General features: G+C 40.3%; 1 protein-coding gene across 1 annotated transcript in view; it reads right to left on the minus strand.

Annotated features, from left to right (window-relative positions):
- Positions 1-27,123, minus strand: part of WWOX (WW domain containing oxidoreductase) — a 930,714-nt gene that overhangs the window by 648,581 nt on the left and 255,010 nt on the right. The window contains exons 7-8 of the mRNA XM_036345466.1: positions 9,988-10,173; positions 3,931-4,195 (exon numbers count right to left, since the gene is read on the minus strand). Coding sequence (XP_036201359.1) covers positions 3,931-4,195; positions 9,988-10,173 — 451 coding nt within the window. The remainder of the gene's footprint in view (positions 1-3,930; positions 4,196-9,987; positions 10,174-27,123) is intronic.

The following is a 27,123-nucleotide window of genomic DNA, read 5'->3' on the forward strand; positions in this document are numbered from 1 at the left end:
TGTGGCCTCAGTGAGGAGAGGAATTCAGCCACCAGGTCCTCTGTGCACGTCTGCAGGAAAGCTCAAGTGTGGCCCAGCCATGAAGGTCCTCAGAGTCTGCTTCTCTAACACTTTTAAATGGGCAAGAGCATGGCAGCCAGAGAATCAGCCCTCACTAGGAAGTCTCAAAATATTTAGATTAATCAAGAACAGGCTGAAATTTCTACTCTGAAAATCATATTTCCTCCTCCCAACAGAAAAAGGTCCCTGCTTTCTACTCCATGTGCCAAGAGATTCAAGGGGGTTGGGGGATGTCCTTGACAGTATCTGGGGTGTAGTCAGCTGGAGGTATTTAAAGGGGAGAGGGGGAGAGTATTTTTCTAAAATACTAATTTAAAGAACAAATCAACATCTATTATCTCCTTCATTATGTTTTAAATTGTCCAACTATAAATCACCCTGCAGCAGGTTATTCAAGGGCAGAATTACCCAGCTTGGCTTTCCCGAAGGTTAGGAGAATGACATCTTGTGCTTTTTCTAGTTTAATTTATAACTTTGCAACAGAACCGGCATTGCAGGCCCGTCCATTAACAGGGTAGCTGAACATCTGTTAAAACTCAGCACAATGCCTGGCTTTACACGGCCACAGGAAACGTAACCCAATCTTTTCAAAAGTTCTACCAACTCAAGCTCTTTTTTAATGTAAAATGATTTGAAAATGTAGTTCTCTAAAACATCTGCTAAGCTCTTGCTCCCCTAACACATGATATTCTTTCTACTGTTACCTGCCAACACAAATATTTGGTTGCACAAAACACCCTAAGAAGCACGTGATGGTGCTCAGCTTCAGATTTACATAGGGATGTGCACAGGGCTGGCTGGGGCCTAGGATGCTGTTTACCAGAACTGAAAGCTTATGTGGGGGGAAATGGAGGGGTGGAGGGTTAATTTCACGAAGGCTCTTTCAAACATGTTAAGAAGAAAACATAACTGCACAACTAGATATCTGTGGCAGGGGTACTGTGGGGCACTGATGCAGAAAGTGGACTTGGGAATAGATGACGAAGGTTCTGAGGCTGAAATACCATTTGCTTGAACAAGTTGGGCAAGTTCTCTGTGCTTCTAAATGCAAAATGAGGGTAATAATTCCATCACTGCAGAAGGGTTATGAGATACCTAAAGATCCATATGCTGATACAGGAAGCATCATGGTGCCCAGCTTACACTGCTAAGTTGCACCTTACTGAGAGTATGCCAGGAATCTAAAGCCAACCCACTGGGCAACAACTGCAGGTAGCAAAATTATCCTTGAAAATACAGTATGCCAGGTTTTGTGAATTAAGCCTCATAAAGCAATATGTATACATGAATATATCTTATAGACTAACATACAATGTATATTCATGTATACATATACAAAATATAATTTTAGAATATTTTAATTGCATAAAGAGACAGAAAATAAAAAGACAGCACACACATGCTGTATGTGACTTCATTATTTAAAAGTTCCCAGCAAACATCAGTTTCCTTAAAGATGTTTCAATAGCAGCTATTTGAGGAATCTTGCATCTTTTTTAAACATGAAAAAAACTCCATTACTATTTTATCCACTACTGTTATTTTATCATAAATTGGAGAGCACACAACTTCTTCCCCGGGATCCTCAAGACTCTGTCTTGTCCCCTAGACCTCAAGAGTAAGAGGGGGCAGAAACACGCTTTACCAGTGGGGGTCGCTGAGCTGAAAATTAATCCCTATGAGTTTCTCATTAGTGATTATTATACTGCAGGCGGCCAAAATGGAAAAATTAATTAATTTCAAAGTGATAATGCATTTACAGCAACAATTAGAAATGTATAACTGTAAAAGGGCAACATTTAAAAGACAGATTACATTTAATAAAGTTACACAAGAACATCCAATTGTAAAATTACTGATCTGCAACAATATTCCTTAAAGAGGCACTTAAAATAGCCTGACTCCATGAAGGGTGACCTAATTACTGTAACTAAAATCACCATAGTCACAGCAAGTCACTGCAAATAAAAAAGGGACACTGATATTACAATACTGCTGTTTAATACTTCAGGGAGCCGTCTGTGGGGGAGAAGCCCACGCAGGGCTTCCAAGCACAAGGCCTAGTTGTAGCTCTTATTTCCTTGACCTTGTACAATGGAATATATACTCCGGCAACAATAGTGTCAAGGGAAAACACTTTCTCTGAAGTCGAAATGCACAAGAGGTGATAGGAATCCAACAGTTTCCATGAGTGGGAATGGGAATGCAACTGCATGGCTTATTTCCAAAAATGTGTTAGCATTACAATGGCAAATGTGCACTCTTCACCCATGAAACAAACGTCTTCTCATGATAAAAGCAATCAGAAGCAGCACACAGAAGAATAAAACACATGGTGACTTTCCCAATAAGCCCCGTCTATCCCGCCAGTAAAATATAGTGATCCCAGGTTTATGCTCCTGCTGGTTTCTCCTCTGAGAGTCTTAAATGTTTATGAAAGAGAAGTGATTGGCTGTGAGTTTGACAAACCAGTCCAGAGTTCCCACCCTCTTTATACACCTATTCATATGGAGCTCTAGTGGCTAAGAAATACCACCAAATACCTACATGTATAAACATATTACTAGAATTTTCCTAAGAATCTAAATTTAGCTACATATTTTATAGCCTTCCTAATCCATAGGCTTATCTAAAAAAGTACATTTGTGACATTTAAAAGATGATCACTTGGGACAGGAACATGAAAAGTCTAAGCACAGTGGTTTCCACAGGGACCAAATGGACGACAGGGTGGAGAATCAAGCTCTCCCCAGATGAGCACCCTCCCTACCTTGCCTATAACCCTCTCCCTGGGCCGTTGAGTTCAGGGATAAAAGTCGCCTGACCACCAACAGCAGACTCCCAATTTACAGAGTTCTTTAGTTCCGTGACCCCTGTATTCATTGGCAGCAATTACAAAATATTGTTCAGGACCAAGATAATATTCACAACAAGAATAACAACTATCATTGCAAGAAGTGCCACATACCTTCCATACCACAGGCACTGTGCTGGGCACATTATTGAACTGTGCTTTCCAACAGGGTGGCTGTTAGGCATGTGCAGCTATTTACATTAAATCAAATTAAAAATTTAGTTCTTTATTCATTTTTCAAGGGCTCAATAGCCATATGTGGTCAGTGGCCATCATACTAAATAGCCAGATTAAAGTCTGCAGATTAGAAAAATACTACATCAAATGTGTATTCTTCATTCAAGTTACTTCTTACTGAAACACTTTCATGGAGGAAGTTTCTAGATATGGTTGTTATATGACCATTAAAAACATAAAAATGTCATAGTTACCTTTGTGAACATTTCTAAATCTAACCACAATAGTGTGATTCATCCAAAATAATTCATTGTTGGGGAAGTAGAGAATAAAACATACTTCTAGCCAACCAAGTATACCCCAGGAGAGGTGTACAACCAGTAAGAAAAGAATTTGGAACATCAGATACAGATTCTCAGTGGAAATAAAGGAATCACATCATCTGATAATTCAACAGTCACAAATCCATGTTGTTCACCTACTAATGCAAAACACAGTTATCGAGCACTGCACTTTCTGAATAATAATAAATAAAAGCACATCAAACGAAAACCAATAATTGCTATCAAGACTTTTAGCCACACTAACACAATACTGAGAAACCACATCTCCCACCCAGCCCTTCGAGACACCTTTAGAGAGACACACATAATCAAAAGTCAATTGAAATGTGTTCAAGGGCCCTTTCCAATGGCTTTAATAGGCTTGATGATGTGATTAGCAAGACCAGACTCATCATTCCAAGAGGTGAAAGGCTGAAGAAAGCACGCCTGGGTTTCTCAAGGACCCTTTAGAAAGGCACAGTGAATGGGTCTGCGGTGACGAAGTCGTTCACTTACCATGGACTTGGTGAAAGGCCTGGCCAAGGTGAACAGCAGGGTGTACACCCACCAGTTGCGATGAAGGGAGGAGTACAACATGTTTCCTGGATGCACTGCGTTCGAGGTGACCCCTCTTGGGGACAAGCGGCGATGAAGCTCATTGGAGAAAAGAATGTTGCAGAGTTTGGACCGGTTGTAAGCCAGCATGGCCCAGTAGTCATTTTTAGATGGAGAGAGGCGGCTGAAGTCTAGCTTTCCTGCAGAATCATTAATATCTGTAAATCTAAAAAATAAAAAATAAAAAAAAAATAGAAAAGATGACATGAAGCAGCCAAGCGCTGACATTTGATATAACTTCTTAATTTTTATTGAAAATCTGCAAAACTACACAAAGACTACTGAAAACCCAATGGTGCAAACCTCGAAACAAAGTTGCCCATAAAAATAGACAATGGTGATTTAACAATATAAACCAACTGGATGCAAAGATAGGCTTCATAAAGACCCAAATTCAGAAAAGGAGCAGTCTTAACATATTAAACACCCCCCGCCACTCACATATATTTTTCAAAACCTTCAACAGGAAGTTCAGGGATAATTAAGTTAAATGGAAAAGCATCTTAAATGAAGGGCTGCTGCTTTTGGAAGCAGGAAGATATCACATTGCTAACCTTTGACAGGGTTTTCCTGGGTTATTTTAGCCAAAGCTGGAGTCCTGTATAGTTTCACTAGAGCATCCAAGTAAATATATAGATGAGTCTTGCTGCCTCCAAGACTCTTTTTCCAGATTAAAAATTAATGATTATAAAGGGGTTACAACCTTGGTAAGGTGCCATCAATAGTCTTATATGTTTAAAAGACAAATATAAACAAAGCCAAAATGAGTTCTAGCGGGGTCTAATGTTTTTAAGTATACCCATGGCATGGATACACACAAATCAAAGTAAGTAGTTGATGTTTTATAATTGGGTCTGATGGAGTCGTTAAACACCAGCTGTTTGTTTTTTCATTTCTTTCTTCCTTTTTTTTTTTTAAAAAAAAATCAACAACAAAGTAGTGACTGCCTTTTAAAGCATGGATAATAACAAAAGGATTTTCTAGATGACAGACTCATCATTATTAAGAACTTAGTTTGCTTCATTAGATTAGCAATGAGTAGTAAAGAAGCACAATAAGAGGAATCTGGATAACTGCTGTGGGAAACAAAGCAAAGGTAAAATGAAAATGATGGAATAATCTGGTCATTCCTTACTTAACATGAGCAGTTCAGTTGAGCTATGACCAAAAGAAGCATCCCAGGGGCAGAAAAAAATACATGTTTTAATGGAAATTAAATATCCCCTTTTTAGGACTCAGTCAGTGACATCCAGTTTCTAGTGTTAAATGACATTGCTGGTCTGAGGACATCAACAAAGCTGATGGCCATAATCACCATTATTGACATGGCAAAGGGACTAGGAAACTAATTGTTGGCTGCCATCCCTTCCCAAGGTCCCCAAACCACCGGGAAAGCCCAGACTTCTAAGCTTAATCCTTTTAGGCAGTGGAACTTAGCAGGAAATTTAAAAACTTACAGGAGCCTTTTTCTGATTGTCATTGTGATTCTGGGTGGCGGGGCGTGGGGGGTTGTGAATTATAGCTGTCCTGCAAGGCTGATGGAGTCTCGCTCAGTGAGGACTCCTGCACTGGACATTCATGCAGCTGAAAAGCCTGTGTGATTGTCTGAGCCTAGGGCCTAACTGTGCTTTACATGGGTGTTTTAACACCCACTGCATTTCTGGGAGGGTAGTACAACAATTGTATGAATGAGGAATGAATACACTTTCAGATTTCGTGATTAGGGCCGGGGGGAGATGAGGCTTAACTCAATGCTGATGGCACTGGAGTCTTGGACTGCCACATGCCTGTCCACAGTCTGCATTTTTTAATAGCCTCCCCACTAGGTGATTTATGCCTGGGCATGCACATCTGATACTTACCTTTCCTGTAGTCCTGCCCAAGCATTCACATGTTGAAACATATGCTATTTTGCTTCACATTTATTTTTTTCTTTATATTACAGTAAACTAACATATTGAATTAAAATATATTTATGCAGGAAAGTTATATTACTTCTGGACTGTATTTTAACATTCTAAGGAGGCAGCAATTTTCAAACAATGTGCTGCAAGAATTTTTAAAACATGCTATAGCTGACTATTTTGTCAGAGACACTGACCTCTTTTCCCTAAGATTGTCAAAAAAAAAAAAAAATGACAACAGAGAACACACCAATAGCCATCCCAAGTGAACGAATCAAATTATACAGATTTCTTTGTCAGATCCTCAAAAAATGCATTTTTTGGTGTGCCACAGAATTTTAGTAATTACTTTATGTGTGCCATGAGATGGAAAAGGTTGAAAATCACTATGATAAGGTGTTAAGGAAGAGTTGTTACAAAAAGGGACTACTGAGTTGAGAACCCAATGATCCAAGCCATAGGCCATATCCTGGAACTGTTACCTACTTGAGTAGAAAAGTGCATCAAGGACTCAGACAATATCTAAGAGGTATAAGATAAATATAACATCCTTCTCTCTCCACTCACCTATTGCAGGAAACCCTTCTTGGCATGTTTGTTTAGTCCAACCCAGCTCAGGTGCCATTTCTTCCAGGAAGCTCTCCCCAACTAACTCTACCACTGCCGGTTGTCACACTGATTTCTTAGGTGGCAAAGGAGGATAGATTGAAAAAATGCAAAGTGGACTGAAATGCATGTTTCCACAGAAATTAAGTATCCAATCTCCAGGACCCAGTCCATGATAGTATTAGTGTTCAATAACCTTGCCACCCCTCCAAGATTAGTAACAAAGCAAATTATGCCATCTTTGTATTTTGTCCACACATTCTGCCTCTGGCATTACCACACCAGACCTCAAAGCATTTGTTCACCTGGTTCCAGTGCTAGACTGTGAATTTTTAAAAGATAGTGAGCTGTTTGCTTGTTGCCTCATATAATGTTTTAACACATAGTACAAACTAAATACAAAGAGAACAAATTAAGAGCCAAGTCTCCCTTATTACAAAAAAAAGACACACAAAAAAACAAAAAACTTTGTTCTGAGCCTTGCTGCAAAGGCAAAATTTACTGTTAGATTCAGATCCTTTATGTTCTTCATTAGAGAGAATAAAGAATGTGGCACTTGGCACTTTCAGATGTTCAGAATGAGTCTCCTGCTTTGGATTTTAAGGACAATGCAAAAGTACCTCATGACTGGGGAACATAATGGGTTGATTAAATTCCTAAAAAGAGATAAGTCATTCATTCATAGCCCCCTATCTAGAAACCTAGAAATCTAGAAAGCGCGCGCACGCCCGCGTACACACACACACACACACACACACACACACACACACACACACACATCATGATGAGAAATTACATGGAACCAGGTTAAAGCAAGGTTTGAAGGAAGCACAGCTGCTAAATATTAGGCCCCACCCTCTACACACAGCCTCCCCCATAAGTGGACCCCTGATTTCCTGCCCAGCTGATCTCCTGGGCAGCGCACCCATTTTTAAGGTCTGATTAGCTTGTATTGACAGCGCTACAGGAAGTGGGAAGGGTGGGTAAGGCTTCTGATTCCTCTGAGCCAGGACAGGCTTGCTGAGAAACTACCATATTCACCTCTCAGCTCCAGAGGCAGTAAAACAACTCTTCAAAGGCTGCCTACTCTACTTTCAAACTGAAAAACTGACAAAGCCAAACAATCAAGTCTTAATAGAATGATCCTCCTACCAGTACCAGAACATGCTAACATTTTCTCTCTGGACATTAACATTGGCTATATAAGGGAACCTCTAGCTTGTATTTCTATTTACACTGATCCTTTTATTTATTTTTTAACTGAAGTTTTTTAAACTTCCAAACTAAAGTAATTAGTCTGGATTCTATGTAGACAAAAGCTAGTATGTTTAAAGAATAAGACAGAATTTGTATCAGAAGCTGTGTTTCTGTGTGTGTATGTCAGCTTAGCTCTCCACACAGCTGTAGCCATTTAGACTTGTTCAGGCAGCACTGTGCTTTTCCTCCTATTTAAATTGTTATCTGAAAATTTTTCATAGCTAAGAAGTCAAGTTCTCATTTTAATATGATGTATTTTAGGTATACAGAAACTCAATTCACTCCAGATAAATAACCAGAATACAGTGGAGACACAGGGGGGCTAATAAATATTTTGCCTTGGGGCAGTCTGGTATAATATTTTCTGCAAACATAGGACTTTATTTTTCCCCTAACACGGGGTCTTGACTCCAAGGAAGAGATTCCACCAAGGTTTATGGAGGTAATTAGATATCAACATTCCATTTTACAACATGGGTTAAGGCTCTGGGTCCTTGAGCAATGAGCAAGTGTGTTCCCAGGCCTATGCACCCAGTGCGCACACTGGCTCTCTGGTGCCGTGGGGGGTGATTAAAGTGTAATAAACAAACCAAAGTGGGAGAATTAACGTATTGAGAGAATTCCCTTTAATATGTGCAAAGGATCATCAGAAAGCAGAAAACCAGCACCAAGGACCTGACAGGAGTGAGACTCCTCTCACACTTCATGAAGGCCTTATCTATAAACTAAAATGGGTCAAAGGCCCTTCCTTCCAATTCAACTTTTTAAATGAAATTAAGAATCAGATCTCTAAGGCAGGAACGAATTACACTGCTGAAGTTCAGGAGAGAACAAAGACGTCCCATGAAATAGCATTCAAGATACAGATTTACAAAGGGAAGAGAGCAGCTGACAATTCAACCTAATCTCCCATTAAATACCAGCTCATTTAAACACATCCCGTGGTGCCCTCCACATCTGGCACATGACTGGGGCTGGCAGATTTATTTCCAGAGCTCGCTCGCCTGCGCCTGCCCCCTCAGTGGCCTCCCTCACGCCTTAACGGGGCCACTCCACTTTCTTTAACAAACCTGGTGTGATTTGCAAAGATAAGGATGTCCAGATTTCGTTACCACCTAATTACTAGATGCTCCATGTCTTTTAACACGGGGGAGGATTATTACTGGCATTTTCCTTTCATTTCAGCCATCATAAATTTAAAATGGGAGAAGTAAATCTCTCTGCAGCGTGTCACTTAGACCCTAAGCCCCTGTGTTTGGGAGTGATAAAGGATTCAGACTAACCCTTGGCTGGTCTCTCTCTTACAAGTCCCAGGGGTTACATTTTATGGAAGCATGATTTTAAAAATAAGCTTCATTCTGGGTCACTAAAACATTTCAGGACTTACAGCGGAGAAGAAGGGGGAAAACAGGCCCTTGCACATTATTTTTCCAGCTACTTTGCTAAGAGTGAAAGCTCCCAACCATACTAGGAAAATCTCCCTAACATGCATTAAATCTAGCCTCACCCAGCAAGTCCTTTGTCTTTCCCCAGTACTTCTCTTCAGACAAATAGTTGTTTATCCAACTGTAGGAACAAATATGCTGAAAATACGATGAAATTTTCAATTTTTTTTTTTTTACTCAATTGAATATCCTCCTAATGGTGATAGAAAAGAAGTGCCATCTGATGTTTTAATTGAAATTTTAACCAAAAGAGACATGGCCAGATTTCTAATATGTTCTAACTACAGTACTTCCCTTCCTACAATTACACAGCTAATGTCTGCATTGAATTCCCTAATTTCTCATTATAAAACAATTGGATTTCATCACGCAGTCTTTAATTGCATTGTTTCTCCTGCTAGAATAACTGCACATTCTTCTTGGTGAGATGTTGAAGTTGTTGAATGACAAATCAATAAAGGTCAGGCATTCAGATTTAATCAATTATTATTCCATCTCAAAGAAAAATCAATGAGGGGCTTGAAGTAGAGTTGTAAAAACAATCTACATCACTGTACTCAAAACCCCAAATAATCTCCCACAATCGCACAAAAAGAAAACAAAACTCAAAAAATAAAGCAGGGTCGAGTGCACTCACACTTTTCAGAGTAGGACTAATGAAAATTATTTTCAGAAAGACAGCCTTGGGGGAATATTAGCTGGTGCAAGAAGGCGATAAGGGAACAAAACATGGAATTCCAACCCACCTATGGGACTCAGAGGAGACCACAACCACTCGGGCTGGGGCTGAGCGGCACAAGACATCCTGAAGGAGCTGGACCAGGTAAAAGTGCCCCAGGTGGTTCACCTGGAAGGTGGTCTCCAGACCATCTTTTGTGAGGCTCCAGGGTAGAGCGAAAGCCGCTGCGTTGCACACGAGCACATGCAGAGACCTGAAAAATAAAACAGCCAACGTTATATAGGCATAAACACTCTAAAATCAAGGATAACTCATGCTCTCTCAGGAATAAACAATTATTCGCTATCTTCAAGATTCCAGTCCCTTGGAAATAGGATATCCCAGAATGCTGCATCTTAAATCACTCTGAAGGGGAAGGGCTTGGACTTGGAGTTGGCAACTGTCCAGGGTTGCTGGTGGAAGGAAGGGGTTCCTGGGATGCAGGACTTTCAGTGCTAAAACCAGGGCCTTAGTGGGCAAACCAGGTTGTGTTGGTCACCTTGGGTGGAACCTAGATTCTACCACCTCGCTGAATCTATGCTTCTTAATTCTTCCAATTCTCAGCTTCTTCAACATAGTCCTTAAAGTAAATACAAAAGAAAAATATGCTGCAAAAAGGTGAACGTAGGAACCAGTATTTAGTAGGTGCTCAGTAAACTTACCAAGGTAGAAATGCTCTGTCTAAAGAGACAGGTACATATGGTTTGTATATTTCTTCTAGAAGTAAGATTAAATCTACATTTTAGAAATGAGCTTTGCAGGTAGGTAAGTGGAGGCCTCTTATAATATTTTATTTGGTATATATTTATTTCATAATAAAAATTTTAAAAATATTAAGTAAGCTTTTCCTGTGAATAAAAATCCTAAATCGTTTTAAAGAAACTGTACTTGTGGGAAATCATCCTAAGGTACTAATAAGAATTTTATAAAGAAATACATTCAAGGCTACCCAGTGTTGTAATTGCAACATAAAAACAACATATTAGAATTAAACAAAATATACAACTGGGAAATCATTAAATGAATTTGAATATATGTATATTATAGGAAACTATGCAGCCATTAAAATAACAAATAAACAAATCTATTGATCCTGGTAAAACCTTCATGATAAAAAAAACAAAATATACACTATTATATGATCACAAATGCACAGAGCACACACACAGTGGTAATGAAGTATACACAAAAATGTTAACAGTAGTTATCTTTAGGGGTGGGTGGAAATGTAGGTGGAGAAAACGGCACTGGTATTAGACCTTGATTCAGCAACCTTGGTGCTTGAGTTCTGGCTAAGAAAGAATTCAGAACCAAGACTCAAACTATAAGAAAAAGTATATTTAGAAAGTCACAGAGAGAAGTGAGCCTTACAAGTTATAGAGGTAAAGGAATGGCGCTTGAAGCTTAGGAGAAATAAAGCGAAGTATACTCAAAAAAAAAAAAAAATTCCAGTAGGTTTAGAGAGTGATAGCATCTTGGTCCTCAGTCCTAAGAGCTATTAAAGCTGGGGATTTTAGGGGAGGTTCTAGGGGAGAATCTCAATAGAATATTCATCAGCTTTCCAGGTATATGAAATCAAGGTCATGGTCTCCAATGATTGGTCAGCCCTAGGGTAGGGGGTCATTAGTCGATGCAGCTTGTTCTGATGTCAGCCATGGCATCGCTTGTCTGGTGTTGCTGCATTTCTGGGCCTGAAGCTGAAACACAACTGAGGCCTAGATTTTGTCCTTAGGAGTCAATTCCCTAGATTAAGGGAATGGTTGTGCAAGGGCTTGCATGGGAGTCACATGAGGCCACTCTTTGACCCCTTGTTCCTCTCCAAGGGTGTCTACCACATAACTAGGGACCTACCAGGGTAGGAAAGGTGAGGGGAAGGTCTGAAGCACATGACCAGTGATATGAAAGGTCAGGGGGTCTAAACCGCATGGCCACACCACCGATATGCAAGGGGAGGAAAGGTTATCCTGGGGCCAAGGTCCTGTTTTCCCAGTTCTGCTAGGCACCTGGGACTTTCCACCCTGGTGACCTCCTGTACCTGGCCCAGGGTCCTTGCTCTGCTCATGTCTAACTGCTACCACAGAATCCAATGTGTCTTCAATTGTTTTTTTTCTGAGTTCATTCATATTTTCTTCATCTTTTCCCCATAATTAACATATGATATCTTTATAATAAGAAACAATATAATCAACTAAATGCTTGATAGAAAAAAAGCATTTGGGAATTTGGCTAACAAATAAAACAAGAGAAAAAGAGATAGGGTGGGGTTTTAGAAGAGTACTGGATGATAAGTTTAAAGGTCTGAATTTTGTCTGTTTCAGACAAATCACCAAGGTCTTTGAGTTTCTAAATCCTGGAAATTATGGGAACTGGTAATTGAGGGTGATGTTTTCTTATACAGTTCAAATTCCACACCAATGGCTTGCAGGTAATATTTCCTATGTGATATAGAAAGTAAAATAATTTCCTGTATTTTTATTTTTAGAAAGTCAATGTTCCTTTATAGAAACTTTTCATAGAGCTATTACTTTTTCTAACAATCTGATTTTGTTTCAACCTCATGAAAGACTGTAGCCAGAGTCATGAATTTTTAAAAACAAACATTGGTATGTAATAAAGGGAAGCATAGCCCGGCCCATTTGGCTCAGTGGATTGAGCACTGTCCCATGCACCATGAGGTCAACAGTTTGATTCCTGATCAGGGCACATGCCTGGTTTCATGCTTGATCCCCAGTGGGGGGCATGCAGGGAGCAACAATTCATTGTTTCTCTCTCATCACTGATGTTTCAATCTCTCTCTCTTCCTTTCTCTGAAATCAATAAAAACGTATTAAAAACTAAATAAATAAAGGAAACACTCTAAAAACTAAAATAATGTTATCTAAATAAAGTAAAAAGGAACAATGACAAATTCGTGCAATGCTATAAAGGACCTATAGTTTTAATATATAAAGAATGCTTACAAATCAATAATAAAACTTCTGATTCCTGTGGAAGTATGGATAATGGCATTTTAAAATTTTATAGAACTAGATTACAAAGTAAGCAATACAAGATGAAACATGTTAAACTCTACTAGTAGCAAAATTGTAAATAAGATTTTCTCTATTAAATGAGCAGATTTATTTATATTATCTTTTTTATTTTGTATAAACTTGGTGATTACATTCCTGTACTCTATATATTAAGTTGAAAATATATATCATAAGAATTAGAAAACTTCACATTATTTCACTCAGTCATCCTGTTTCCGAGAGTACATAGGGGGCAGTGCTGAGGCAACAGTTCACACCTTGAGAGAGAAATAGTTTATGACTGATAATGTTTAGAATTGCCACTGTATGATCATAATAAAACACAGCAACCTTTAGTCAGTTTTATTATTGGTTTTGAATTCTCTACAAATCATGCTCCCCCATTTTGCCTACATATGGGGCACAGCCTCTTATAACCCTATGATATGCCACTGCTTCTGTAGGGGGTTAAATGATGGGCCCTAATAGATATGTCCACTAGGAACCTGTGAATGTGGCCTTATTTGGGAAAAGGATCTTGGCAAATGTAATTAAATTCATATCATGAGATGAGATCATCCTGTATTAAGGTGGAACTAACCAATGACAAGTGTCCTTACAAAAGAAGAGCCAGGCAGGTGACTCCAGAGAAGGATATATGAGGGCCAAGGCAGAGACTGCAGTGTTGCATCTAAAAGCCAAGGAATGCCACTGATTGCCAACCTGCACCAGAAGCTGGGAGACAGGCACTGAATGGACTCTCCCTCAGAGCATCGAGAAAGAACCAGCACTGCCGACACCCTGATTTTGGACATCTGGCCTCCAGAACTTTGATAGGCTAAGTTTCTCTTGTTTTAGATCATCAAATTTGTGGTAATTTGTTATACCAGCTCTAGCAAACTAAGACAAGTTTCTAAGTTTCTTTCCTAAGAAAATACTCAACATTTATATAAAAGTTTACTCATAAGGATGAGATAATTATATTTGAGCTAGAACTGTAAGAGGTATATAAACTAGAAGTACCTTAAAATCCAACAGCAGAAGAAAGAGGAGCTAAGCCCCATTATCCTGTAAAATACTGACCAGATTAAGTCACTATCACTTCTTCTGTCTCTACCCTTCCCTTTTGTCTGCAAGAGAAAATAAAACTCTTCTAAGCTATTTTTTCAGCATTTCCCTGTCTTTAAGACAGGCCTGGGGATTTGGAATTTTGGCACCATAACCTCTTCATAACACCTTTATCCCTGCCTGTGCATTTTGTCAAGAAAATGCAAACTGAATCAAGTAAAAAAAAAACTTGCTTACCAAAGACCTCGGCCTGGAGGACCCAAACACCCTTTCCTGTTTCACCAAATTTTAATACCCTTTATTAGTGTTAACTGCACAACACCAGAGGCAAAATATGTACCCTGTACCTAAAACTTGTCACCTCCATTAATTAAAAACAGGCTTATGGAATATGAAACTATAAAGTGCTAGACTTTTTTTTTTCTAATTGAAAAGACACCTAATTGGTTTGTACAAAAGGAAAAGAATTCCTTTAGCCTCGCTTTAATGAGGTTTTTATTATTCAAATGGTACATTTTGCTCAGTTTTGACTATAAGCCATTGCAATTCAAAAGGCTCTGAGATGATTAATATTTACAAAATATCAAAGGAAAATTCAATAAATATAGAATGGAAACAAAAAGAGTATCATTTGGATTCCAAAGTTGATGCTATTAGCACTTTCAGGGACTGATATTTTTCTTCTTTGGTGGATTCTGATCAGTGAGAGGTGAGTGAGGACAGGAAGGGTTGTCTTGGGTGAATAGCACAGGAGATTCTAATAGGTGTGTGTGCGTGCACACACACGTGCACCTTTGCACCTGCTCTCTGTGTTTCTGAACTACCATGGAGAAAGCTCCTATCTCTTTATTGAGTGGACCCAGCACCTTCTCTGAGCAGCTGGGGGTGATGTTTAGAAAGTAGTAATCAATTGCATCCTTGAGGGCCAAAACATTTCTTTGGGCCAGAGAACAACTACTCAAGAATAAGGAGGGTGGGATTCTAATAATTTACCAATGGGAAGCTCTGCTTGTTATCCATGGGCATGACAATTGGCCAAGCTTCTATCCAGGGTAGTCTTAGGTGGTACTTCTCACTGGGAAGAGCACTGAATGGTGATAACAAACAAAAGAGGGTCCTAGTCCAAAGATTGTCGCCTACTGGCCCTTAGATAGCTGATCTCTATGTTATCTTCCCACTCTCCCTTCTTTTTCCCATTTAATTAGGGTATAATTGACATGTACTATATTAGTTTCTGGTGTACAGGCCCTCAAGATTCCCATCCATCGACTGTCCTCTCTTTCTGGCGTTTTCAATCTCTCCCTCTCCACGGGTTCATTCTTGCTGTCTAATGGGCTAGTCAGATTTTCCTGACCATGAGTTTGGAGAAAATCAGGAAAGAAAGTGGAAGAAAAAGAGAGAGAGAGGAAGATAGACAGGAGAGAGTGCTGGCAAGAAATGTCACTTTGACAATGGGGCTCTTTCAAGGGGTACCAGCCTCTCTTTTCCCTTTTATGGCAACCTCTTTCCTTACCCAACTGCACTTCTTTTCACCAAGCCAACTGAAGTCTGTCTCATCACCATCCAAAGTCTATCAAAGCTGCTTGGAGAGCAAAGGCTTCACAAGCTCTACATCCAAAACTTCCTTTCTGTTGAGATCAGACCTCTGTCGCAAAAGATCCACTCCTTCCTCCCTGAGTCCTGGACCCTTTCCCATCTCAGTTTCTGAGATACATCTAATCTTGGACCTCCTCCTAATGCCACCACTGCCTCATTGTCTGCCTCCTCCAGCCCTTCCTCAGCTACTCAGAGTTCCATTTTCAACCTCCTTTGAGTGAGTCTCAAAACCTTTCCCTACAGCAATTTCATCCTTTACGATGGCCAACTTCTCACCCACAGCTCCAGCCCCTATATCCCGAAGTAACAGAATCTCATTCCTACTATCCCAAATCTAAACTCTTTATCTTCTCTCTAAGTTTTCCACCATTAGAAATGTTCTTATTTCTGCAATGGGAGATACTCTCTAACCAGTCTCCTAATATAAACATCACGGAAACATTTGCTGCCTGTTTATAGGCTAGATCCCAAGTGGGGGGTGTGCAGGAGGCAGCTAATCTATGTTTCTCTCTCATCAATGTTTCTATTTCTCTCTCCTTTCCTCCCTCTAAAATCAATAAAAACTTTAAAAAAAGAAAAAAAAGAAACGTTCAGACCTAGGTAATTTGGCTCAGTAGATAGAGCATTGGCTCGACCTACAGACTGAAGGGTCTCAAGTTCGATTCTGGTCAAGAGCACATGCCCAGTTGTTGTTTTTTTTTTTTTTTTTGGGGGGGGGGAGGTGGTGCAGGAGGCAGCTGATCAATGACTCTCTCTCACTAATGATGTTTCTATCCCTCCCTCTCCCTTCCTCTCTGAAGTAAATAAAAATATTTTTTTTAAAAAAGGAAACATTTGCTATCACATCTTCTCCCATAGTCTCTATGACTGATCAGTGCCAATATCTCTAGACCTTTCAGGGTCTCTTTAATACTTTGTCTAGTCCTTTATAATTCCAATGAAGTGGTTGTTATGATGTTCTGTCTAGTTCTGCTTTACATGTCCAGTGTACCCATTCCCAACCTCTGTGAGCACTGACTTAATATTCTGTCCAGTCCTTTACATTGCCAATGAAGTGGGTGTTATGATGTTCTGCCTAGCCCTGATTTACAGGTCCAGTGTACCTATTCCCAACTGCTATGAGCACTGACTTCTCCAGAAAATTGTCCCTGATTGATGGACATCATCACATCTGGAAAGTCATGCCCTACAGCCAGGTACTCTCTGAAAATAAGAGAACCAACTCTATAATTCCTTCTCCAGAGCTCCCTATAGGATCAGGCTGAAACTAGTTTCCAGTTTAAATAACCTATTTCTCTCCTTCTCTTGAGAGCACTTGCCCAATAAATCATCAGAGCAAACATCCCCATCCCAGGCTTGATATCTAGGGAACCCAAGCTAAGACAATGTTATTCCACATTTCTTGTTCGATATCTTTAGATTTGGTCACTGCAATAGCCCATACCTGGCCTTGCCAGCTCTGCCTTCACCCTTACTGGACTCATTATGAATACTGGGGCCAAGTTAAAAACATTATCTATATATATAAAAGCCTAAGCAACTGGCCAACTGGCAGACCAGTAGCTATTATGTGCACTGACTACCAGGAGGCAGACGTTCAACACAGGAGCTGCCGAACTGCCGTGACTTGGTAGCTGCGGTTCTTGGGTGACTCACCTGGAACCAGAGAGGAGGGAGCCCTATTCCAGGGTGTGTCACCCGAGAACCACCCTCTCACAATCCTGGACCCCTCGGGGGATGTCAGAGAGCCGGTTTTGGCCAGGTCAAGGGACCCCACCGGTGCAAATATTGAAAAAGATAATTTCAACCTATCAAATTAGTAGATTTATTTATAATATTATTTTTATTATGTTATAAAACACTGATTGACATATGTATTCTTACACCCTGAATATGTATTGTTTTAAGCCAATAATTTGTGGTAATTTATTACAAAAGCAAGAGAAAACTAGTAGAGTGAGGTAATAAATGTTTGCTGTTTTAAGTCACTAAGTTTGGGGGATAATTTAACAGCATCTGATAACTAATACATGCATCATGCTATGTAAAAGAAACCAGATTCAAAAACCTACATACCAAATTCTTCCATTTATATAACATTCTGGAGAAGGCAAACTCTAGGGACAGAAAAAAATCAATGGTTGCCAGGGGCTGGGTGTAAGAGGCAGGAATTACTACAAGGGGGCAAAGGGAAAATTTGGGGGAGGAGCTATGGAACTGCTCTGTATTTTGGTTGTGGTGAGTCCATGACTGTGTGTTTGTCGCAACTCCCAGAACTGTATAATAAAAGAGGTAAATTTTCTATATATAAAATGCACCTTAACTTTAAATATGGAGAGAAACAGTAGTGCTTTGTGTTCCTCTAGTGTATCAACTACACACAGTAGGACTACAGCAATCGGGCCTCACTGGTCTCCACAACTCAGGAGTGACTTGCAGAGCACCTTGCACCTGACACATGATGCAAACTGCTGAATTTCATGAAACTCAAGTAAAATATGAATGGACTATTGACAATGTGCCTTGCTCCGAGTTCCAGGAGAATAACTTAGAAGAGAAGAAAATTTTAAAATTCCATTAGGTAAACCTAACATTGTAGAGATTAGAGAATACATGTCCATGTGTACGGGACTCATGCTGACCATCCCACTGTCCTTTCAAGAGCTGGCTCAAATCCCACCTCTTCTGTGGAATCCCCTGGACCACCCAACCAAAGGAATGGCTCCTTATCTGAATTGGTAAAACATTTAGTATCCACACAATTCCATAGGCAACTTATGAAAAGCTTGTCTTGGAGAAGATTCTCTGAATGTTCTGATCAATCAAAAAAATCCTCTCTTATGTAATTTTATAACCTACTTATAAATGTTGTAACAGAAGAGGGGCAGTCTGCAGCTTTGTCATGATATAAAACTGACCCCGAGACTTTGGTCATAGAGAATTTTCAATGCATGCCTGTGAAATTGATCACACAGGCGTAGAAAATCTATAGAACTTTCCCTTGCTTGGAGCATTCATATGATCTCAGTCTGAGAAAACATCGTTGATAGGTCTTGGTATGTTACCAGTCTATTTTTAATCATCATAGAAACCCATAAGATAGAGATCATCACCATTTCACAGATGAGAAAATTAAGCTTCAAAAGGTTTCCTGCCAGGAATTGAAGGAGCCAGAATTCAAAACTAGGAACATTTGCCACTGAACTCTATTCTTTGCCATGAAAACAGATAGGCATTAAAACACGACAACAGGAAGGCATACTGCTGCAGGCCGAGGGGTTGAACACAGATAGTGGTCTCCCTGGTAGGCATCCCCGGAGTTGTCAGTGCACACCCTGCACAGCTATGAGCAGCAGTGCTATTAGGTGACTAAGAAGTCAGAATGGGTTAGAATGCTTGAACTTCAGCCTATCTCCAATCGGACTCTCATCCAAAGTGATGACAGGAATGGAGATTTCTGGACAGTATAAAAACTCATGACACTTTTATCACATTGCCTTCTGATCCCTGCTCAATGCATTCTTGTGTTACTTTAGTTTCCCACTCAGACAGATCACCAGGATCCTTCACTCTGTCACCAGGATACTTCACTCTGTCACCCTTCATTCTACATGTCACAACCTTCTCCATCTCCCAAGGGTTACTCAGAAGACATTTCCTTTTTCAAAGAATCCTTGAACCTCATCTGGAAAATAAGCAATATCTCCCTCTTTTGAACTTTCCAAACATTTCTCTATACCTTTATCAAGGTTGATGATAGTGATTGACAGAAAGACAGACACAAACAAAGATCCTTTGACTTACTACCAACAGATAGCTGCATGAGCAAGAAAACTGGCTATTTCCCAGGTTCCCTAACCTTCTAGTCACTACCAATACAACAAGCTACTAGTAAATGAGTGGGGGAGGAAGGATGACAGGATCCCATTAGTTTCCTCCACAAATGTCCACTGCCATTCTCAGCCCTACTGACTACCCTGAATGCTCATCAGTAACTGGCAACAACCCAACTCCAGCATGCCCGAGTGTTTATTGAACATCAACTTCTGAGTTGTAGCATCTCCCAGAAGGCTTGGTTTTCTATTCTACCTGGGGTGTGTCCATTCCTACATTATTTAATACTTTTTCTATCACGTGCTACATGTACAAATGTTGTTTCTGCCATTATGCAACAATCAATGTCCACCAGGAGAGAGGTCTTTGTTCGCCCAAGGTCTCGCATATGGTAAGAAGCCTTCTGTACATTCCTGAATAGATACATCTGAATCAATGCTATTTTGCCAATGACATTTGGTCTATAGGCCATTACATAGCCATGTTTTACAATATATTATTCCCTAAAAAAAAAAAAAAAAGGCATAAGGAGGAGGGGGGAAGTTGATTTGGGTCTAACTGATCATAAAGACAGTTATTTATGCTTTGGAGATAAGATTAGCCCATTATGACTCAAGGAACCTATGAATCAAATACATAATTTCAAACATGAGAACTTAGAAGTGTACTTTAAAACAGTCTGTGAGAAGCAGTAGCAAACATCATGGCATTGAGTTACAGTGAAGATTTGTAAGTAAAATTGTAACATGCCCCCCCCCCCAAAAAAAAAATAAGACAGACTTTCACAGGTTAAATAAACACCCCAGCAATGTTTACACAATTGTGGCTCTTGGGAATTCCATTTCAAACACAACAAAAGAATGAGCTAAGTAGAATGTTATATAAAGGGAAACACTTTTCAATTTTTCCCTGAAACAGAATGTCATACCATCTGGGGCACTTCTCAAGGGAGTAACAAGCATTCATACTATTTGGAAATACTCTGAAATTCAATAGAAAGGGCCTAAGGACCCAAAATCCCCAAAGCAACTGTTTCTGGTGGTCAGTTGTATTCTTCTCCCAGGAAAAGAGGGGAGAAAGATTATAGAATTCCAAGGTGCATTCTGCTTAAATAGCTCAGGCCGGTTTATTTTGAACTCAAAGATGGCAGCATAAAGCTTAACGTAACAATTCTCTTCTACAGCGACCTCAAGCCCAGGGAAGGTTCCCTACACTCCAGCAATCACCAAAACCAGGACCACAATGCCCAACATGCATGATGCATGACACTAGCAAAACTCAGGAGGAGGATTTTAGGTGTCATATAGGCAAGCTTTTTAAAAAGTCCTTATTTGCTGTAATGTACCAGGGAAAAAATATGTAATTAGCCTCTCAAACTCACAATGATAATAATGATAAAAGGGAATAATAATAACCAGCTTGTTTGATGGTTGTGAGAATTAGAGAGAAATGGTAAGTGCCTAGCGCTGGCCCTGGGAGAGATGGTACCTAAAACAGACCATTTTCTTTTTCTCAGCTGCCTATTTCCTAGGGATTGAGCTATACTTTGGAACATGATACCCATCAATAATTCAGAGATATAAAATATGTATATAATTTTCTCCAACATTTATAAAATACCTATATATTGTTTCCCATGCAGTTACTGAATATCTCTGGGAGATAGGCTTCTGAATAAGTGTGCAAGGAAATAAAGCAAATAACACAAGAGAAACACGAACACGTAAAACCAACATCAGCTTAGGTGGTCAGTGACCACCCAGCTGTGTTTCTAAATCGTAAAGGCTCCACATATTTAGAGAATGTGAGGGACAACATCCAGTATTAAAATAATAATTAACTCAGAGTGTATTCTGCTGTCAAGATAACCTAGCCACACTTTGTTTTTAAATTGGAATAGAGAAAATAATCCAAAACAATCAGCAGGAATAGAGCAGAGCACTGGCTGTATACCCTGGAGACCACCAAGAATTTTTCATTTCATGCACCATTTACAACTTCTTATAGTGAATTCCAGAACATCAGTATATACACTTAACAGAAAATGGAAACACTCTTTGTTATTTCCTTAAATTTTTGCCTCATGTCCATTACCTTGATTATACTTTCCCATTCCATCATAGGCATCCCTGGCAGCAAAATCTAAAGCTCATTTATTCTGAATGGGGGCAAATGTATATCAGGAGTACACCTACTTACATGATACTCTTTTAAGAGGGCATTCTAGGAAAAATGCATCAATTTGATAATTATGCCACCAACGACACTTAATCCAACTGGCATAATATTTCAATAATGCTACAATTATAGTTGTTCCCATTTTTTCTCCTGCCCTTTACATGGGGACTTTATTGCCCTCTGTTCTGGGAATATATGTATATGTATATGTATATGTATATGTATATGTATATGTATATGTATATGTATATGTATATGTATATATATATAAAAGGCTAATATGCTAAGTGTCCCTCCAACCATCCAACCAGTCACTATGATGCATACTGACCACCAGGGAGAAGACGCTCAACCCAGAAGCTGCCAAGACACACACTGGCCATTTACAAAGAAACGGCACTACAGACCCAGCACCAACAAAGCAACACTCGGCTTCCACCAAGTGGGACACAGGCCCTACCACCACCCTGGAGTGACACCCCACCAAATCACAGCCGATGCTGCCGAGACCCCAAAACGTGGCCACAAGCCCAGAGCAGCCCAGAAATGGTCACTGTGGGCACTAGGTAATGACATCACGTGGCAACACCCAGCTTCCTCTCCCTAGCGACTAGCCTCCTTGGAGTTTCTTCAGCCCAGGAACATGACTTGCTTTATAGCCAGGTGCAAACATTTTACACTTTAACCAAATGTCTGTGAAGCATTTTTCTACGCCTCATCTCATTTGATCCTCTCAGAAGTCCTGGAGTAGGTAGATAGGAGACTTGGTAGAATCCTATTTTCTTTTCATTAGCCGAAAAACAGAGATTTAGAAAGCTTAGAAACTTGACCCAACTGAAAAGAAGAAATCGTGGACCTTGAAAATGACCTCACGTTTTCTCATTGCGCAGAATATAGTCAAACACTGCTGCAGTTAAATATTTTACTCTTAGTTCTCCCTGCGTGAACTACAATAATAATCTGCTTCATGTTGGTATTTACTGCTGTGTTGCCGACAATTACCTGAAAGAGGAGTTGGGGTGCTTCACTGGGCTGGAAAAAGTTTAGCTAAATCAGAAAGCAGGTCTAATTAAGCAAGTTTATTCTATATCTACTAGAGGCCTGGTGCACAAAATTCATGCGGGGCGGGGGGGAGAGAAGGGGGGTGGAATCCCTCAGCCTGGCCTGCACCCTCTCCAATCTGGGACCCCTTGGGGGATGTCTGACTGCCAGTTTAGGCCCGATCCCACATGTGACAGTCAGACATCCCTCTCATAATCCAGGACTGCTGGCTACTAACAGCTCATCTGCCTGCCTGCCTAATTGCCCCTAACTGCTTCTGCCTGCCAATCTGATCGCCCCCTAACTGCTCCCCTGCCGGCCTGATTGACACTTAACTGCTTTCCTGCTGGCCTTATCACCTCAACTGCTCTCCCCTGCCAGCCTGATCGCCCCCAACTGCCCTCCCCTGCAGGCCTGATGGCCCTCAACTGCCATCTCCTATAGGCCTGGTCCCCCCAACTGCCCTCCCCTGAAGGCCTGGTCTCCCTCAACTGCCCTCCCCTGCAGGCCTGGTCTCCCTCAACTGCCCTCCCCTGCCGGCCTGGTCGCATCCAACTGCCCTCCCCTGCTGGCCTATTCACCCCCAACTGCCCACCCTGCCGGTCTGATTGCCCACAACTTCCCTCCCTTGCAGGCCTGTTTGCTCCCAACTGCCCTCCTGTGCCAGCCTGATCGCCCACAACTGCCCTCCCCTGCTGGCCATCTTGTGGCAGCCATCTTGTGGTGGCCATCTTGTGATGACATCACACGAGTGTGTGACACCACCTAGGCTTTTATTATAGAGGATAAAAGGCTAAGTTGACTAGCATATGTGTGATACATTTAAAACTCTCACTGGCACCAACCTCACACATGTGTTTCAATCTGTCATTGTCAATCATGAATTTGGTTGACACTTCTATTATAGAGAAAGGGCGAACAGCAATATTAAAATATTTCTTCTAATTAATTTCCTTTCAATGTGCACGAATTTGTACACCAGGCCACTAGTATTTAATAAAGTGGACAATCAATGACAAGTACAATAAAGATGGGAAGGTTGGAAGAATAGGAATAAATAACTTCCACTATGCTTATAACCTAGTCACCTCACTTGAACATAGCTCCCATAGATTGAGAAAATGCAAATTAACCCAAGTCTCTCTTAGCACATTCCCATTTGTTCATCTGACAAATGAATCATGGTCAGGTCCTAAGAAAATTCACTTGTGATATGTAAAAAATCTGGGGAGGCCAAATTGAAGTTTAGTAAACTCCACAAGGGAATGCAGAGAATGTGAACATTATTCATGCAAATGAAGGGAAGAGGCTGGTGGATGGGGAGAGCTGGGGTTGGCCTGACTGAGAGCAGATGGAATTTGTGTCTATGACCCTCAGTTCTCCCATCACAAAATACAGGATGTCACAACAATGGACTAGACACCTCTGAAGGACAGCCCCTCTTTTGCTCCCACACCTAGCACCGTGCATGACAGACAATAGAAGATGCTGAATCACTGAACCCCTGAAAGTTAAATATCACCTGTGAAAGCTCTCTGCATCTCTGTTCACACATATTCTCTGCATCTCTGTTCACACCTATTAAGTTCACTGTCATTTTGATTTTTAAAGCACTGCATGCAGTCAGTACTTTTTTAAAAACCCATACCCGTCTCTATGCCACCACTCTCCACAATACATGCCACTTGCCTAATTTTTGTCATATTGAACGACCACCTGTATTTAATGTTAAAAAATGCACTGGGAACCAACTCATCTATCTTTCTCAACCTCATCCTTTGCACAAATATCCACTAAGTGGGGTAGCTGCTCTGATCTGGGGTTTTAAAAAATGGCATGTATTATCGTAAGTAGAATATTGGCCGGTAAACATTTTAAGTGTGAATGGTGATCTGTAAACTTTGGGGAACTGAGCCCTATGGCTCACAAGCTGATATAGTTAGGCTGCCGGGCAGTGGGAGTCACTAAATGAACAGTCCGTGTGGCCTTAAAAAACACATCCCCTACTAAGAAATTGAAATTATCCAGGAAACTTGAGGGAGGGACTAGAGCTGGCAGTAAATGACTTGGTATGCCTACTGAAAACACATTTGCTCTTACAACTGAAAATGCCGCCTTCTCCCTTTGACAAGGATTTCCTTGTGGGAAGGTTCTTAGGTCCATGCCACAGTGTCCAGTACAGGGTCTTGAGCATAGGTGAAAGCTGGCATTTGTTGACAGCACTTCTATTAAAATTATACCTGGGCTTCCTCTCCAAATAACATGCACTCCTGAAAGCATTCTACTCCACTGGAAAGTAGCGGAGGGAAAGGCAATAAAGAAATAACTAGCCTTTCTAGAAAGGCATTGGCATTCCTTCAAATTAAAAGTATATTTTGTGGACATGAAGCAATATAAAGCAGTAGAAGACACTATTTACAAACTCCTGATATCATGGATGCATAAATACTGCTGAAAGAATGTTGGGAACATTCATTTTTATATCTATTTGTAGAATAGTATAAGTACCTAATGATCATTTCATTATTATTATGCAGAGACTTTATTTAAAACATACCTCACACAGTTACATGTAGGAAGGGGGTTTCAATGTGGGGTGGCAGAGGTGAACTTACAGAGACAATAGGGAAAAAAATTAATTGGGGAATGTGCTTAAGCGCATGGTCAAGTCACTCAAACAATAAAACATCTCATACATTTTGTAAATTTCCTTGCCTAGAGATATATGGAGCTGTAACAGAGTTCAGAAAGCCCCTGACAGCTGTGCTGCCATTCAGACCTGAAAGATTCCATGTTATGATAAAAATTAATGTACTCTGACATCCTCTGGGACTCCCAAGGCCCTGGGAATAGCTAATGAAGAAATACAACCTTGCCAGAGAACAGCACGCAGCGCTGGAGTTGAGGATTAATTCAGATGTGGTAGCAGTGTGGCCCCGCTGTCATCAGCTGTAAAGCAACCAGACCCCAGGGTCAAAGGGAGCCAGCACTGATTGGTTAGAATTATTTCCTGGGTCAGGAGAGGTCAAATAAACAAAAAGCTTTACAAAATAATTGAGCCCAAGTTGGATTCCATCTGTTACTTTGTGCTAATGCTCTCTTCTTAAACCAAACAGGGGTCACTCAACATCTTGGTCTCTTGTTGGCTATGATCATAGACTTGAAAACTTTCTCTCGAGGATACATGCTTCTCCAGTGATTAGAGGACCCCTGAGCATGTCCCAGTGGACAGTCCTTCAAGAGGAGCTCAGAAGGGGTCATGGTGTTGATATCTAAAGGAACGCTGATCCCCAAAGAGATGTCTCACTGTCCCTACCTACCTTCCAACCCCTTTCACCCCTAAGTATCATGATGTCTTCTATGAGGGCAAACAATGAGAATAATGTTCACAGCAGAATTATTTATAGTAGCCAAAAAGTGGAAATAAACTAAAAGTCCATCAACTGATGAATGTATAAACAAAATGTGGTCTAACCATAGGATGGGATATTATTCAGCCATAAAAAGCAATGAAGCACTGACACACGACAACATGGATTTAACCTTGAAAACACGGTTAAGTGAAAGAAGCCACACACAGCCTGGTCAGGTATCTCAGTGGTTAGAGTGTCATCCCAATACACCAAGTTTGCCAGTTCAATCCCCAGTCAGGGCACATAGAAGAATCAACTAATGAATGCATAAATAAGTGGAAAAACAAATCGATTTCTCTCTCTTTCTCTCCCTCCTCCCTTCCTCTATCTCTTCAATCAATCAATACATTTTTTTAAAAAAATGAAAGAAGCCAGAGAAAACTTATTGTATGATTCCATTCATATGAAATGTCCAGAATAGGCCAATAGGTAGAGACAGAAAATAGATTAGTGACTGCCTAGGGTGGAGGGGGCAAGAGAAAGATAGGGAATGACTGCTTAATGGATATAGGGTTTCTTCTTGGAGTAATGCAAATGTTCAGGAATTAGTGGTGATGGTTCTACAACTCTGTGACTATACTAAAAAACATTGAATTATGCACTTTAGAGTGATGAATTTACAGTATATAAATTATAGCTCAATTTACAAAAAAAAATCCCAGGGTTCTGAGACGCCTAGTCTAAAACCCTCAGAATGAGTTAAGTGGCCCCCAGGTTTCCCATAGTTTTCCAATGTTCTACAACTGACATGTATCATTTCTGTGGTCACAGAACTTGTGTAATATAACATTATTTATCATAGTATCAAAATAAACAGGTTAAACATTGGCCTTTAAAATCGTAAAGCCATTTAAACCTTTTCAAACAAAATAAAATTAGGCAAATGTGATCATATCAAAAACTGTCCCAAGAAGACATGCACAATAGAAAAGGCAGAATGAGAAGCCGCAGTTGGCTGCCAGCCCTTGCAGATGCTAAACAGCAAACCCAGACTTCCACCAGGATAGCAGAGAAGGGGCTTCA

This window comes from Myotis myotis, unplaced genomic scaffold (assembly GCF_014108235.1).
Source record: "Myotis myotis isolate mMyoMyo1 unplaced genomic scaffold, mMyoMyo1.p scaffold_m19_p_19, whole genome shotgun sequence".
Lineage (NCBI taxonomy): Eukaryota > Metazoa > Chordata > Mammalia > Chiroptera > Vespertilionidae > Myotis > Myotis myotis.